The following is a 17,613-nucleotide window of genomic DNA, read 5'->3' as shown; positions in this document are numbered from 1 at the left end:
GAATAACAGCTGAAGCCTCTCACTTGGGCGAGTAGCAAGACTTCATTTCTTAAAACACAAACGACATATTGCAGGTGTCAAACACTGTTCAAACATTCAATCAAATCAGGAGATATAGAGTCTTAATATGAATATTTGTTCTCCAAAAACTGTGGAGCCAAGTTAAAGGCCTAGTTGCATTGACAATGATAACTAGAAAAGTGCACTCAGTAGAGCGCAAATCTCCACCAGGTGTGTCTGCACCGACCCCTGCTGTGAAGAGTCACCACACAGACTTCATCTAAACTCAAAAACAAACTCCGATGTAACGTTGTACAAGCAATGGACTTAAAGTCGTTGTATAATACACTTTATACAACTGTGCCAGAACTAAGAGAGTGAGTCACTGCAACCTCAAGAGGCCCAAAAACTCAGATTAAACTAAATATATAGTTATTATTGTCATCATTTTTAAAAGGGAACACAGATGTTTAAATGTCTTCAATTGATTGAGTTAATGATCTTTACAATTAACAGGTGGATAAAACTTAATAAATGGCCTCGAAGATTTGTTGAAAAAGCTACAACCAAGAAATCTGGTTGTTTTCCCACCAGGGGGAGTTGAGTTAAATGTTTTGGCTTAAAACTCCACTAACAGGAATTCCACAAAACATTGTGTCTGGGCTTGCTCTAACTTGGACAGGCTTTGTAGAAACGACTCCCTCTGAACAATTGTTTTACCAGTAACATGCAGACCAGTTAACACTGCAACAGTGAGGATTTGGAGTTGCTGGGATACTGAGCAGGAAACAAAAGGAAAGCAAATGCAATAAAACATGCATGGCATTCTGACCGACGATAAGACGCCTGGCTTTCAGGCTCTGTACTGTGTGTGCGTGTGTGTGTGGGAGCCTGGTAACAGTCGCTATGAACCCAGAAACAAGAGGTGGGGTTATTGTGGCGGGGCAATGTCTTTTCTCTAATTCCCTGGTGCTCCATCAAAAGGTTAGACTCAACCATTCTGAGTGTTTACATCCCCAATGAAGTGTAAATTCATCCACATGGAGTTTAAATTTCACTGATCTTAAATATATTGTACAAAATGTTCAAATATCAATTGCTAAGCAACATGAACATTGTGCAGAATATGTGCGCGGTCGCCCCGTCAAACCTGTCATCAATGTTGTATTACTGAACTCCTGAAGAGAAAGTGAGAGCAGCCTGCGATTAGGTCGGACATTACATATTGAATTCCTCCTGCTTCTGTCTAGCTCCATCTCATCTGTCTCTCTCCATGTAAACGAAGCTGTATATATTTCTGCGCTGGTGTTGTTTCGCGGTAGATTAATGAGTAAGAGTTGATTTTGTTATGTGTTTTATTTTTCAGTGAGCGGCGTCGAGCATCCGGAGGCCTTTCACTGGAGGAACTCAGAAGGAACATGCAGTTTTCTCCCATTGATCGAAATGGTTTGTTTGCAGAATACATGTATACTAGTGTCGCCTTCAAATGTGCTTTTGAAGACTTCTTATGCAATGTTGGTATTTATAATTATTGTTTATTTTATTCTCTATTACATTTCAATATCATATATTGTACTTTTTAAAGTTAAAGTGTAGAATAGTACTAATGTTGTTATGTCAATATCATTCATAAATGTATCCGACTATAAATGGTGAGTCACAGTTTGTCTCTTTTTCAGGCTACGTGTCTGACCCCATGAGCACCATGAGAGTCTGCTCTTCTTACAGCAGCAGTGGCAGCTTTGAGGACAGTAACTAATATCACCATATGACCATATTAATGCAGACATTCATGCCTGTTGTTGACAGTTCATTTTAAGTATAACTGTATCAATAGATTAGTGGATATTGCTAACTTGCAAAAAACAATTTGTAGTTTGTTGTAGCATACTGTATTTGTATGACTTGTATATGAATTTATAATACATTGTTAGTTCCCAATATCTCTAGGCTTGTGTTATAGGTTTGTTTGTACATTATGTAAACATTTTGTTGATGCTTTCGTTTGTAAATACTGTATGTCTGAAAAGCAAAATCTGTTTTTGTGCACATGGTTTACATACATTTTAAATCCAAGTTCCCAGTCAATGCGTGCATTTGTTCAATGTACACACATCTTCATTCAAGTCAAAGAAAAGAAAAGAAAAGCAGAAGAAGCAGAAAGTCTCTATTCATCGCACGTGTTTTATTATTTTGAGCGGCCAAATCACACAAATGTTCAGTCACTGACAGATGAAATGATGAAGCCTCACAAACCCACACTACCATTAAAATCAGATGACGGAAATACAAATAAATACTAAGTGTTTTTTAGTTTTTTTTAATAAGAGGTAGCGTTAGCAGCAATAATGACACAACTCAGTGCCTAGATTTGACATTTCATAAAGTTTCATTTGACTTATTAGCAACACAATAACGAATGAATTATCCACTTTGTGTTTTTGTCTCGATGTCATAGAAACAGATGTAAAAGCGCTAAAACTGTCATTAACATAGACGCAGTGCAATTACAGATCTCTGATCAAAGCTGAGGTACCGTAACATCAGTGGAAACGCAAAGTGTACTTGGGACAAACTAAGCTGTGGGAGTCCAACAAATATGAATTATTCAACAGTGTGTCAGCGTGAGTGGAGGAGTATCTGTTTACAGGAAACAGGTGACAGCAGCTGCACTTGATACCTCTCACAACCTACGTCTCTTTGTTACCAACAATAGGGAGAGACGGTCTATTGTAAACATTTTATACCGCGGTCAAAGCTCATCATGCAGCTTCTTCTTTTTGGTGATTGCAGGGTGAAGACTATTTAAGAAGCCATTGTAATGTAAACACAGAAACCATAAGACACTTGAGGGCCCTCTGTCAACACTAGAATCATCTTGTATTCACTTTGTATTTTTCTGATCACTACGAATGTTTCTTTTTCTAAATGTAGCCTTCTGATTGTCTAACTGTTCGTTTTTATAACTTCTTATGTATGTTTTTCCTTGTACACTAAAGTAAAATAAAGCATCACCGTACCTTCGTGCCACTCAGCAGCATGCAGCCCTAATGTCCACTCTCCGTCCTCACAGCGGTCAGCAAAGGATACGAACTTCGACCGAACAGTGTTTCATCCACCGAGAAAGTGCTCAGCCGGTCTTTACTGAGAGTGTGTTTGATGTCTTGGATCAGCCGCACGTCTCGTTTGCCTCCGTCGATGCTGCCGTCTGACAATTTAGGTTGCGCATCTCTATGCTGGGACTCCTCCTGGCTTCCATCGTCGGACTTCGATGTCGTGAAATCAGTTATTTCCGTAACTTCTCGACTTTGTTCATCACTTTTTCCCCACGTCTCTACGCTATCGTTCGGTTCATTCGCTTTTAATCTGGAGAGGCCTTCTGGACTGATCGAATCTTCGCGATGCTCTTCTGTTTTGGATGATGGGAGAAGATCTTTCACCTCTTCAATTGCGGTTTGTGTTTCTGGAGCATTGTCAGTAGTTTTCTCCTCAGTTTGGTTCTCAGAGACACTCTCGGGTCTCCCGCTGGTTACTGAATGATGAGTACCTGCAATGCTTTCCACTTCAGTCTTAGAAATGTCAGTTTGCTCAGAGTTGTCCTGCATTAAACCCTCTTGCACATTGTCTTCTTCCAGAGATCCCCTGCTTCCTTTGTGCTCCTCTGACCTCATGTCTTGCCTGCTCACAGACTCCTCATCATTCTGTTCACTCTCTGTTTTGGGGATCAAGTCTTTCACCCCAGTCTCGTCCTCCACTTTCAGGGTGTCTCTCTCACGCGGTTCACCGTCTTCGGAGTGATCGCTCTCAAGGTTTGACGCCACAGTTTCCTCTTTGCTTTTGTCCCTTGACTCATTTACATCTTTTGCCGTGTGCTCTTGTTCTGCATTTTCAGACACCTTCGCCATCTTAAGTGGACTCGCTGATCTCGGCAGCTCTGCAGATTGTGCCGCTTCTTCATTAGAGTTGGACACTTGAGTGTCTGAAGTCGATTCCTTCAAGTCTTCTAGAGGCTCAACAAACGTCTCAAAATACTTTGACGTTTGATGCATGGTTACCCAGTTTGTGACCAGATCTGTGTTGTCTTCCCTCGCCAAGGCCTCTGGAGGGTTACTACCTACTGGAATGCTCTCTTCTGCGTCGTCGTTGTTTTGCGTGAGCTGTGACGACCGCGCTTGAGGTTTGAGCAGCACACTTGCTCCTTCCTCCGAGGCCTTGCTCGCCTCCTCTGCGTCTGCTCCGTTGTCCCCGTCGGCGGCGGAGAGGTCAGCTGCAGCAGCGTTTTCGTCAGCGTGTGGGTGTTTGTCGGTCATGGGGTCAGACGGTGCAGTGGACTCGTGTAACTGGTGAGGTGTGTCGTCTGCATCCACAGTGGTGGGGGTTGAAGATTGTGCCTGATCAACTGCAGAAGCAGCTATGACCTCGCTGACATCACTCTGGACGTTATCGCTCTTTTTCATCAAATCTGAATCTGTGTTATCATTTTTAGGGTCAGGAATGTTGCCATCCTCATCTTGTTTTGTTTCACCGTTCTCTCTGTCATCTGATTTTGATTCCTCTTTTACTTTTGTGCCAGATGTCTCCGGCTCCGACTCATTTTTACTGGATTCATCTTGCTTCTCCACACCATCATTCCCGTCCTCTGGCTCACTTTGTACCACATCGGAGTCATCGACTTTGTCGTCTTCATGTTCCTCAGCACCATCTCCAGACTCCACAGTTACTTCTTTGATCTCTGTGCTCTCAACTTCTGCAGGTTCCTCTGTTTTTCTCTCTTCTTCGGTATTCTCTGCTGTTTTCACGCCATCCTTGCCCTCGGTTTGAGCCTCTCCCTCATCCTCATGAGAAATTTCACCATTTTCAACATCAACTTCTCCCTTTTCACTGATGTCAGGTCCTCCTTCAGTTTCCTTCATTACATCTTCAGCCTCCATTGCATTGTTTGGCGTCTCTTCAGCCGTTTTAGTCCCCTGTGCTACATTTGCTGCTTCCTTGTCACTGACATCCTCTGACTCAGCACTATTTTCCTCAGATATGTTCATATTATCCTTATCCAAGTCTGCATCTCCGCTTTTCTCAGATTCCTCTGGAATCTCAGATATTTCTTCTCCTTCTGCGGTCTTATCAGTTACAACTTTTTTCTCCTCACATTCTTCATCATCTTTATTCTCCGCTTTGTCCTCGTTCTGATCTTTCTCTTTCTTTTCTGCTTCATCATCCTTTTCTTCATCAGCAGCCGAGTTCATCTCTCCACACTCATTAGTTTTATCAGTCGCGGCTCCCTTTTCTTCAGACTCCTCTTCGTCATTTTTATTCTCGGCACATTCGCCATCTTCGTCCTTCTCTGTCTTTTCTGAACTGTCTGCATTCTCTTCATTTGCAACCTTCACTTCTTCTTCACTGTGGTGCTCCTCAGCTTGTTCTTCATTTGCATTTCCTTCAGTGTTTGAGTCACTTTTAGTCCACTCGGAAATGTTTTCCTTGTTTTCTATCCTTTCTTCTGTCTTACTCTCATTATTCTTTTCTTCTTCTGTCTCGTCTTTATCCTCCCTTTCACTTTCCTCTCTATTTTCACCTCCTGTCTTCTCATCTGGATTTGTTTGCTTTTCTTCCTCATTATATTTCTCCTCTACCTCATCATCTATTTCCACAGATGATTTTTCTGTCTGCTCTTCTCCCAGATCACCCACGTGTTGTTGATTGTCATCTTTACTATCCTCTACTGCTGACACTTCCTCCTCTTTAATATCATCTTTGCTGCCCACATCTTTTGCACTTGAATCTGCTGTTTTATCAACTGTGGTGTCTCCGCTCTCCTCCGACGAGCTGCGTGAATTCTCCGCTGTGACTTCCGTCTCTGATGCTGTGTCTCTGTCCTTGCTGTCTCCCGCCTGCCTCTTCTCTGTGTCGGTTACAGGTGCCTCTTCATAGTTGAGGGCCTCTCGCTCCTCTGAGGGCTCTGCTTTCATCTCCATTGTCTCGCTCACTGTCATCGCCTCCGCATTATCAGGCGCTGCTGTCTCATCAGTCTTTTTATTCGGCTCTGACACTGATGACTCATCCGCCTCGCCGCTTTTTGTTCCTTGCCCCGTCTCGTCAGCCTCCTCTGCAGTTTTGTCCTCCTTTTCTTCGTCTTTCTCTTCAGCATCACCATCGGTGGATTTAGCTGCAGCATCTTCTTGAGGTTCTGAAGTCTTGTCGTCCTCAATAATTTCCTCTTCAGATACAGGATGCAGAGCTGTATCTTCTGTGTGCTCTGGTTTATCATTCTCTGCTGAGTTTTTGTCTTCTTCTGATGAAGCCTTTTCATCTGCCTCCTCTACTTTGACCGTCTCATCTTTAGCGCTATCACTGCTCTCCTGGGGCTCTTGTTCGGTTTCGTTCTCCCGATCTTTTGGTTCAGACGTCTCGTCGTGATCCTTCACCTCTTCAGTTTCACCAACAACACCTTCCTCACATTTTGTCTCCTCTTCAATGGTCGGTTGCTGTTCTGTAAATGTCACAGATCGTACTGCAACTGCATCTGCAAATACAATGAGGAGAATGTTTAGGAAAGTCAATTTTTTACTGCAATAGTTGTCTTCATTCATTTGAATGATGATGAAAGTCTAGTACCCTTGCTGTCTATTTCAGGGCCTTTATCTGTGGACTCCTCCTCCTCGGTGCTGGTGTCGCTCAGTTCGGGCTCTGAGCTGCACTGGGACTCCTTCAGTATGGCTTCTGCCAGCTTCTCCTGCACAGATTTGGCTTGGGAGAGAAAGAGAGAGAGTGATAGAAGTTCATTTTACAGTGAGTCACTCACGGTGACAAACAAAGCAGTATTTGAACAATGCAATGGGAGAACTGAGCCAATGAAGAAACATACAGCCATGACCAAAAGAATGTCTTTAATCTTTTCAGGTGCAAACAGAACATGCAAAATGATAATTAACATGCACAGAAAGAAAAAAACAACAACAACACATAAACAAGCATGATTCAGTATACAACCAAAATGGAAACACAATGCACAATGTCTTAAAAATACCTATTTTATGTAATTTTAGGATGTGAATTTGAAACTCACGATGATAAAAGATTAAAACAAAGAAAGAAAATCACTAAACTTTGGCACTTAAATGTTTTGTGCAAACCGATCCCTGGAGCTAGTTTGGTTGAGGAAACCTACAATTCTGGTTTCATCTGGTTAGATATTACAGACATTAAGAAAAAGAAGAACGCTGCTAGTAATGCAAATTACTAATTTCACATCATTATTCCTTTAACCAAAACTACAAAGTGCAACTTTAAGAGAAATAAATTGAGTAAAAAGCAAATGTAAGTTACAACGGGCTTTCTTAAAGTGATAAAAATACAATTAAAATATTGTTACAGGTGAGAATTTCATATTAACATCCAAACATCTCGAAACTCATTTTGAATAAAAAATAACTTTGACATTAAAAAGGGCATCAGACAGAAAATCATCACACACAAACAAATGAAAAATAAGCAACAAAAAAAAGAAATAACACACAAGTAATTTTTCCACTATCAACTTTTATAACGTCACAATCTTACTTAATATCACAAACTGACAACACAGAACTGTGATGGTTATTTAGTTGTTGTCAGGTCTGAATTGCTGTATTTACATATACACACAACATCAACTGGACGACAGCCCTTGGTGTGATAATAGTGGAAAAACCTCCATAAAAGATGGACTGATCCATTTGTCACTCAGGTGAAAGCTCCAGAGTTGTATTTGTTGGTCTGTACTCACCTCTCTCCTGTTCCTCCTCCTGTTGGTTCTCCTCTACTGTTTTCTCCTCCTCTTTGTCTCCAGAGGTGTCGCCACTCTGTTTATTCTCGTTCCCCGAGGGGACGCCGGTGTCGTAGACTTCTCTCTCTGTGCTGTCCCTCGCACTGTCCTGTATGTCTGAGTCTTTAGGCACAGCAGGCTCGGCCTCAGTGGCAGCGGCTTCTTCTGGATTTGGTTCATCTTTTTTGTCATCTGGTGGAACAACAGTCTCCTCCTGATCGACCTCTTTAGGTTTCTCGTCCTCTCTGGAGTCTTTAGTGGATTCAGCATCACTCTCCTCCCGGTCGCTGCCTGAGGAGCTGGAGCCTGAATGAGACTTAATGTCCTCTGTGCAAGAAAGATGGAGAATTTAAAATTTTTTAACAGCAAAAAAAAAATCCCCTCGAGGTAATGACATGCATGTTTAACCCTTTCAAAAGATGGTTTACTGCTTTACAGATGACGCATTGTACTTTATGTATATAAAGTTCAACATCCCATTGAAATCTAGGCTGCAGAATGATTCTGTTTTGCTGTAAAAGCGGTTGTCAAATGAATAAATAGTGTGTGATTGAATGGCACTTTACTCTCAGTAATTTTACTCGTGTGTTCAAACAAGTGATTTAACCCACCATCCCTCTCGTCGTCTTCGCTCTCAGAGGCGTCGTTCTCTTTAATCTGCCTTTCAGTTTCACCAGATGGAGACGAGGATTTCTTTTCCTTTGCCTTGACGTCTTCTGGAGGGCCCTCATCGTCTACTTCAAAGTCTTCCTCATAATCTGAGGAGGAAGACATGCAGAAAATTCATTGCGGTACACCGTAGACTAGAGTAAAGATCTGCAAAGTCACAAGTATTTATTTCTTATTGGCGCATTCATGCTTTTTTGTATACCATCTCTGACTTTGTCCTCCTCAGCTGCTGTTTCTTCTGTGACTTGAGTCTCGGTGTGCTGTGGTTGGCTGCTTTCACACTCTGAATGGGATGCAGCCTCGTCTCCGTTCCTCTCTGTCTCCATCTCAGGAGCATCCTTATGGCTGGTGACTGACTCCTCTCTGCCTTCATATTCTTTCACCCTCTTTGGTGGAGGACTGGGCTTCTTGTCCAATCCCATTGCTATAATGCACCTGAAGAAAATACCATGATATACTGTCAGAACTTAGTTTAGAAGAATAGTTCAACATTTGGACAGATTATCGTCAAGTTGATATTGAGAGGTTGTTATCAAAAAGATAAAAAACGGTGAGTAGACGAGGAGCAACATTATCATTTGGAGTCGTGTTTCTTGCCCGCTGACTTTCTTATACTCACTCTCATGTTAGCAACATCTAACTCTTGGCAAGAAGAACATTATTGGACTCACAATGGACAGTTTTTTGAGAAAGGCTGTCTTTTTTTATTCTGCACATTCTTCTTCTATGACAAAAAAACGACACTACCCACAGTGCCACTTGACCGCTGACAGTTCACTCAGAGATTTTGAGCTGCAAAAACTTCAAGCAGAGATGAGCAGCAGACTACAGACATCTGGTAAACTCACTTCTTTCACTTTCTTTTTTTCATTTTCAATCGTTTCAATCCACAAAAGGCTTTAAAGCAACTTCTTTTTACATAAGCAGTAGTACCGCCCAATACATATAAACAGACTTTGATGTGTAAACTCAGTGGATATACCCTTTTAAAGACGCAGCAGGAGACCTTACTTGTAACAGGGAGAGGCTCCCTCTACGCTGCAGAAACCAAAGTGCCCGTGCCTGCCACCGAGTCGGGGACCCTTCCTGTGTTTGAACTCGCAGCAGGAGCTCAGCCGCTCCACCTGCAGCCCGTTCAGGAAGAAAGTCAAGCTGAAGGGGAAACCTCGGTGTCGCCTTGAGGTGAACTGGAAAGTCTCTGAGGGAAAGATTGAGGATGTAGACAAGCGGTAGGAACACTTTCAAGATCAACGTCATCAAATCTGTGACCTTGGTGTTGCAGAACAACTCTAAACCATCCATAACCTGTGAGGCATCTTTACATATCCCTACAAACTATATTAAAAATACAGAAATAACTAAATTTAAAGTTCATTTATAGACAGGTTGACACCTTAATAGAGTTAGTTTGTTTGCTCAAAGGCTGTTGTGCACACTTACATTATCCAAATGGCTTTGCTCCTGAGATTTGCTCTTATTCGTTTACACAAAACACACAAATCTTACAGACACAATCACAGACCCTCACACTGACCTCCCTCGCGGAGCTTTCCCTTGAACACACACAGGTTCTCTCCTCCACAGTGTTGCTGAAACACTTTGACCTCGTCCCTCATTTCGGTCAGGTCGTGGGAGAGATGCACCGTTTTACCGAAGTACATCATGTTCACACACACTCCGCTCTGGTGCACAGAGCTCCTCAGCATGGGGGGGTCCTGGATGGGGAAGAAAACAGCAGGTTGGGGTCAGTATGATATCGATTTAATCCAGTTTTAGGGAATCATTTTAATTTCCTAATCCCAAATTTGATGTGACTGATTTTCACAGGTAGGTGTTATCTAGGTCAGGATGAAATTTACATAATGCAATTTATTCTAATATCACCGACTTGTGTTTTCTTTTTCACGTTATCTGACCTCTGATATCTTTCTCCTGATTAATTACAATATGACCAGTTAAATGGACTAAAATAGATACATTTAGGTCAGTTATAGATTCATAATGTTGTCAAATTGATTTGATTTTAGTTTATTTATTTTCCTAATTGTCCAGCCATAGGGTTACCACTGAGTTAAATAAATGTTTAACAACAATCTGTGACTACAGGTTAAGACATACAGAGTAATCAAAGACACTCACAAAGACATGCAATATAACCTCTTCCTGCTAGGTCTTGCAGAAATCAATGAATCTCCTAGAATTTGTAATTGTTCTGTATTTAATTTAATCAAGCTAAAGGGGCTGCAGCTTGTAAGTTTGGTGTGGAATGTGTTGTTGCCAGGGAAAACATAAAGAGAGATCAGGACCTCATTGAGGTCCGCTCCGCTGGAGGCCGTGGTAGGACGCAGTCTGCGGCCTCTGAGCGTGCCGCTCGGAGTGACCTTTGCTCCCCTCTCTTTCCTCTTCGTGGATGGAGGCACTGGGGTGACAAAGTTGTTGATGACTGGGAGGCAGTAGGGCGAGATGCCACGGGAGACCTCTGTTGTGGTCAAACGTCTCCGGGACACCTTGTCCATCTTTGAGAGAGGTTAACAAACAAACTGTGAAAAGACTATACGGTGCGTTTGTTGTTGTTGCAGCAATGTAATGTTGTTTTCTTGTATTAACAAAAATAATTTTTATGCTTGCATGCATCTGTACAATATAATGTATGATAGCGTTTAGCATTTTTACACTCCCTTTACAACTGCAAAGTTTCTGCATAGTTTTCAAACAATATTACCAAAGGAAGATAATATTGATCTCACTCTAGATCAAAACCGAAAATGTTCATGCTTCTGTCTGTAAAGAAAAACTGTCCCAAGAATGAATGAATGAATGATTCTCATGTGTCCCGGTCTCACGGTGCTGTTGAACGGCCGGTCGTTGTCATTGGAGGACTCGAGGACTCTGTGAGGGAAGCTGCGTCTGAGCAAAGCTGTGGTGCTGTTACTGTGGATCGGCTTCAGGCGCACCGGCCTCTGCATCTTCCCCGGAGCGGTGTTGGGTCGAGACGAGCCCGGCTGCAGCACCAGTAACACACACACACAGTCAGCGCTCTGCTCATTACAAACACTGTGTATGCATCGCTAAGGAAACCAATAGAGTACAGTGTAAAATTAGTTGTAAAGCTGTGAATTCAATATATGTGTCTGAATTGTGGTGCAAATGCAAATCAATAATGTGCCTTGACATTTCCCCCCCAACAGATCATTGCTGATGTATTTCAAACAAGTCTCTACCTGCTGAAGTGTGAGATGTTTGCAGACATAAGACAAGAGATTTCACCGGGTAAACACAGAAATCCAGGGCAGGATTATCGGCTCTATTTTCTCTCTGTGACTTTTTCTGTTGCACAGATAACACACCACTTAAAACACTTGTGTCTGCACACACAGCAAACAGCAGCTGAGTGTCAGTGTTAGTGTAAACATGCAAACTATCAGCATGCACAGAAAATCATTATCATTGCAGACATTCCTCACCCGAAAGAACGTTTTTGTACGTATTAGACTAACAAGATGAAACGTGTTAATTAATTACGTTTAAAAGGTGCTGGAGGGCTGATTTAGTTTGCTTTGGCAAGCGCTGGGCTAGCTGTGCTAACAGCTGTCACGATTTAACCAAATTTGGAGGGATGGGAAAAATCTTATTAATGAGGACAGTGAAACCTCATATTTTTTTATCTTGAAAGACATCTGATTGACCTATCTATATTAAACTGATTGGCCTAATAAAGGTCTTTAACTAAAGGTCGTTTTAAGCTCACAGACCATGTCGTGGCATTCAAAAAACCTTCTTTGCATGACAGAGATGCTGTAATTAAAGGTCGCATTTCTAAAGCACCTGATGAACAACTTGGATCAGATTATTAAATGTGATGTTACAGCAATATGACGACTCTCTCTATTCACGGACTCAGAGACGTCAACAGGTTGTTTGAAAGTCAGAACCCCCGCAAAGCAGCCGGCCCAGACTGAAGCACTATGCTGATCCTCTGTCTCCGGTGTTTACAGACACCTTCAACAACTCACTGGAGACATGTCATGTACCAGCCGAATGAAGTCTTTTGAACGCCTTGTCCTGTCCCACCTCAAAACCCTCACCGACCCGCTCCTGGACCCCCTGCAGTTCGCCTACAGAGCTGTAGACGATGCAGTCAACATGACCCTTCACTTCATCATCCAGCATCTGGACTCCCCAGGAACCTACGCCAGGATCCTGTTTGTGGACTTCAGCCCTGCCTTCAATACCATCATCCCATCTCGGCTGGAGGACAAGCTCTCCCAGCTGCACCTCCCCAACTCCACCTACAAGTGGATCACAGACTTCCTGTCTGACAGGAAGCAGCATGTAAACATGTAAACATGTCTCAGTCTCTCGGACCATCAGCACCGGTTCCCCCCGAGGCTGCGTTCTTTCCCCTCTGCTCTTCTCCCTGTACACCAACAGCTGCACCTCCAGTCACCAGTCCGTCAAGCTCCTGAAGTTCAAGGATGACACCACCCTCATTGCACTCTCTGGTGGGGATGAGTCCGCCTACAGGTGGGAGACTGACCATCTGGTGACCTGGTGCGGACTGAACAACTTGGAGCTCAACGCTCTAAAGATGCTGTGGAGTCCTTCCGCTTCCTGGGCTCCACCATAACCCAGGACCTCAAGTGGGAGCTTAACATCAGCTCCATCACCAAGAAGGCTCAGCAGAGGATGTACTTCCTGAGGCAGCTGAAGAAGTTCAACAAGCCAAAGACAATGATGGTGCACTGCCGTCATTGAGTCCATCCTCTGCGCCTCCATTACCGTCTGGTACGCTGCAGCCACTGCCAAGGACAAGGGCAGATTGCAACGTATCATTCGTTCTGCCGAGAGAGTGATTTGCTGCAATCTGCCGTCCTTCCGCGACTTGTTGGCTTCCAGGACTCTGAGGCGGGCAACAACGATTGTAGCCGAACTCCTCTCACCCACCCTGGACACAAACTCTTCGAGTCCCTTCCCTCTGACAGGAGGCTGCAGTCCATCAGGACCAAGACCTCACGCCACAAATACTCCCATCTGCAGTTGGGTTCACCAATAAAGCCCGGGACCGCCACTGACTCAGACACTTACATCCCCAGGACAACTTCTTACAGTTACACAACCTTTCTCTATTAATATACACTTGACGCTTTAATAACACACTTGTTTTAACATACTCTTATTTGTTTGTTTACCATATTTTCTTGTACAATTTCATATTTAAAAATGTTGAATAATGTCTTATACTATTGCACGTTTATTGTCATGCACCATTCACCCAGCCACATTCCTTGTATGTGTAACGTACTTGACAATAAACAGTTTCTGATTCTGATATCCACTCAATCTGCTGGTGCACCAAGACGGATGTTTTGACTCACGGACTCGGAGGATTCGGAGTGTTCCCCCTCTGGCCCAGAGTGTTGTTTTCGGATGCACCTGGCACCCGTGGGTGGGCGTGGAGACAGGATGCGGATGATGTCTTCTTCATACCTTTTAGAGCGCTCCACCTTCCAAACAAGACCATTCATTTATGTTGTTGCCATTTTTTCATATATCAAAATAATGTATTAGAAATGGCACTGTAAATAATGGTAATGCTAATAATGTCTTTTTTTGTTTCATATTATGCAAGAGTCATTAGTTTACAAAATAGGGCAACAAAGCAGTGTTTAAATGCAAATGATGTACTTTGATCTTATGCACTCTTTCCCTCCTTGCAAACTCCTCCAGTTTCCTTTTGATCTCTATTTGATGGACACGCTGTATGAGAGGGGCACAGAACAAATGTGCATAATTTGTTATTCAAGGGGAAGCACAGATAAGCTGACAGTGTTTTGACATTTCTGTCTCTGGTATACAGCATGTTCCTCCCACCTCCATCTCCAGCACCTTGTGGAAAATGGCCTGGGCCAGGCATTCTCGAACGTGTCTCTGATGGGCTCTCTGGACCAGCTTGTGTCTGTACTCCTTGTCTGGAACAATACGCCCACTCCTGGTGATCTGAGAACAACAAGAGTCTCACCAGGGTTCAAGATATGGGTCTTTGAAGACAGTGACCTTTCAAACTGAAGTCACCAACAGCTGATTGATCAGGAATACAAAATCATTAAAGGTCCTGACATTTATTTTTTTTTTTTCTAACAGCTTCTTGCTGTGAGTAATGAAGTCCTACACAGACACAATTTCACAAAAATGCATTTAAGGCGGTTGGACCAAGTTTTGCCATTGTTTTGATCTCACATCTTTGTACCAAAGTCTCAACTCCTAAACTTTGAGTTTCGAGTCCTAAAAGAAGTCTGAATTCGTTGTTCAAACTTGATCAAATGTAACACCATTTGTGCCCTCATCTCTCCTTTTTAACTTGCATGTTTTGCATACTGGAATACATTTTTTGTTGACCTCCGCATAGTTTTTGTATGCAGATAAAATTATCTTTAGTATCATTTTTCCCAACTGGCGCTGAGTAACGTAAACGTTAGTTCTTCTTGGTTCTGTGCTTCAACTTAATTGGATGCTGTCGGATCGGTTCAAACAAAGTGGTTCTGGGGGAATTAAGTGTTGACTTCCAGGAAGTGAATTCATTTGTGGCACACCGTTTAAATAAGATGCATTTTCATCTTTGGGCTTGGGGGGAAGTTATAAAGTATTTTTAAGACAAAATGCTGAAGTCTAAGTGACGTCATGAATCATTAGTGTCAGTCTTTTTTGATTTAGTCAAGTCTAGTCTAAACTTTCCTTCTGACTCGAGTCCAAGTCATGTGACTGGAGTCCAAACCTCTGACTTCAGGATTTAGCGACATTTGAATCATAAACTGACAACAGTTGGTGGTTGGTTATCTCAGAAGTAGGAAAGACCACTTCTGTGGCCTGTTCTCACTGTATCGTCATCATCATCAGAGCCATGATTTTATGAATACAAAAATAAGCTCATACAACCATATTCGTCAAGCACCAACCATTTTTTCCCCATCCATTTAACTGTTAATTCTGTACATTTTGTCAACCTGTCAACGTACCAGCCCTGCTCTCTGCAGGTGTCTCCTGATCGGAGTGTTGCTGAAGTATCCAGCCAGATGTCTGTCTGTGAGACTGTTGTAGGCAGAAAGAAGTCTACAGAAACAAAAAAAGAGACGCTTAATTAATCCCGGCCAAAGAAAGTTAATTAAAAGAAGCTTAACTTAATGGCACCCAGACTTTAAATGTTGTCTTCCGCTAGCGTAACTCGAGAGTTCTTGATTACAGTTAAAAGAAAAACAGAATCTCAATAAAATGGCTTCGTGATGCACGACACCATGTTTGTGTGTCGGTTGTTGTTTCTTGTCCTCATTAATGAGACATCAGCCCCTCAGCAGCCCGGCTAGCCTGAAAGTGTTTTTCCAACACAGATTTGATTTCCTCCAGCATTTGTGTATACGAGACAAGAGGATCTCACAACTATAGGGTTTGTTACCGGTGTCTGATTACAGGAGGATGGCACACTTGACCCTCTCTACCTCCTCTTTGTGCACCTGGCTCGTTTGTCTCTGGTGCCCTTCAGCTTTGGCTGCACATTTCTCTTTGAACCACAACATGGTGGTTGAACTATCAAGTGCCATTTTCTTTTACAAGACTTTCTCTGGCCCATTGATGCCTTGAGGAGACACATGGCACAACAATATATATTGTGCTATTGTGCCACAGCATTGATCTATTAGTTGGCCTATTGGTACACTAGCCTAACAGTAGCATTGGCACATGTTGACTCAACTCACTCTGTAGTGACTATAATGTGTTTTATACGTCTTATTCTATTTTAGCTTGTTTTAATGACCTATTCTTGACTTGGCTCTTTAAAGGCTGTTTTTAAATCGTATTTGAATGTCCTTTTAGAACGTGTTTCTTTTGCACTTTGTCTCGAGGCTTTTGATGTTTTATGTAAAGCACTTTGAATTGCATTGATGATGAAATGTGCTTACCGTGCCTAATATGTTCATTCTAGGGTTTCAAAAAACACAACTGGATAAAAATCTTAAAACAGTAAAACAAGTCCGACTTGGTTGCAAGTCAAAGAAAAAAATAGTCTGGTATTAAAAAATTGTACACAAGTAGTGTTTTATTATTAGTATAAAACAAAGATAGAAGTAAAAGTACTAATGGTGCATGAGAATGACCCCCAACAATGTGTTATATATTACTTTAATGTTGCAGTTCAAGGTGAGGGGGAGTTAATTTTAACTACTTCATAAAGTTGAATCCATATCAATGCTTCATACTTTATGAAATGTTTTGAATGTAAAATCTTACTCTGTGTAATGCCACTGTAGCTGTCAGAAATATGTGTTAGCATCTGTTTGTAGTAACACTTCGTTGAAATACTAAACATTAAGTAGTTCAAATGTTTACTCAAGTACTTGAGTACATGTACTTATCTACATCCCACTGGTGGTAACAGAGTCAAATTATCCTTTTACATAATAAAGGATCCTAATACATCTTTTCCATCACTCTCCATCTTTGTTTCTGCTGTTTTCAGGTTGTGTTCAATGTCACGTGTTGTTCACCTTGAAGCACTTTTATTTGTCACAAAACTGTTGTTTAAAACATTACAAATCATTTCTTAGTTTCTGGTTGCCGTATTATAGGGCCCAGTCTAAAAGTAGCATTAGCCTTGAAGTAGTAAATGATGCCTCAGTGGTGACTATGCAGCTAGACTTTGTACTCTCATACTGATTCTTCTTGTTTAATGATGCACGTTGTTTAACACTATCATTAGCATAATTGAAGAGTCAATTAAGAGTCGTTTATTTTGCCTCTGTAGTGACTGTGTTGCTCAACATTTTACTCCAAAGACATACTTGTATCAATGAAACTGTTTTCAAGTAATTACAAAAATGAGAACGTCAAAATTAAGTAAAAAAAAGAAAGAAAGTAGACAATATCACCTCACAAACTCCTGAATATTAAACGTTAAATTGAACCTACCCTGGGTTGAGGTGACTCATGGTTTTCAGCTCGAACTCTCTGTGAAAAAACAAACAGTATCTGAGGTGAGAATAGACGCGGGATTCTCCAGAAGACACCTGTGCCGATGTAAAGTCAACAGGACCCCGGCAGAGATGGTATAAAGTGTGTCGGTGAGTTTTCAGCTGAGAGGGACTGAAGCTGCA

At 42.1% G+C, this 17,613-nt stretch overlaps 2 protein-coding genes across 2 annotated transcripts in view; one reads left to right on the top strand and one right to left on the bottom strand.

The window, feature by feature from the left end:
- Positions 1-2,403, top strand: part of tnni3k (TNNI3 interacting kinase) — a 13,080-nt gene extending 10,677 nt beyond the window's left edge. The window contains exons 24-25 of the mRNA XM_031864092.1: positions 1,367-1,446; positions 1,680-2,403. Of these exons, the coding sequence (XP_031719952.1) occupies positions 1,367-1,446; positions 1,680-1,759 (160 nt within the window). The 3' untranslated portion in view covers positions 1,760-2,403. The remainder of the gene's footprint in view (positions 1-1,366; positions 1,447-1,679) is intronic.
- erich3 (glutamate-rich 3) lies at positions 710-17,613 on the bottom strand. The gene is made up of 14 exons (XM_031864094.1): positions 17,429-17,613; positions 15,484-15,577; positions 14,342-14,467; positions 14,156-14,227; positions 13,846-13,974; positions 11,314-11,472; positions 10,777-10,986; positions 10,005-10,185; positions 9,482-9,668; positions 8,673-8,905; positions 8,413-8,559; positions 7,763-8,128; positions 6,613-6,744; positions 710-6,520 (listed from the first exon to the last, which is right to left on the bottom strand). Exons 1-14 carry the CDS (start codon positions 17,446-17,448, stop codon positions 3,048-3,050), a joined length of 5,529 nt encoding a protein of 1,842 aa, XP_031719954.1. The 5' UTR covers positions 17,449-17,613; the 3' UTR covers positions 710-3,047.

This window comes from Anarrhichthys ocellatus, unplaced genomic scaffold, assembly GCF_004355925.1.
Source record: "Anarrhichthys ocellatus isolate YVR2014 unplaced genomic scaffold, GSC_Weel_1.0 scaffold30, whole genome shotgun sequence".
NCBI lineage: Eukaryota > Metazoa > Chordata > Actinopteri > Perciformes > Anarhichadidae > Anarrhichthys > Anarrhichthys ocellatus.
This window is presented reverse-complemented; position numbering and strand designations above follow the sequence as displayed.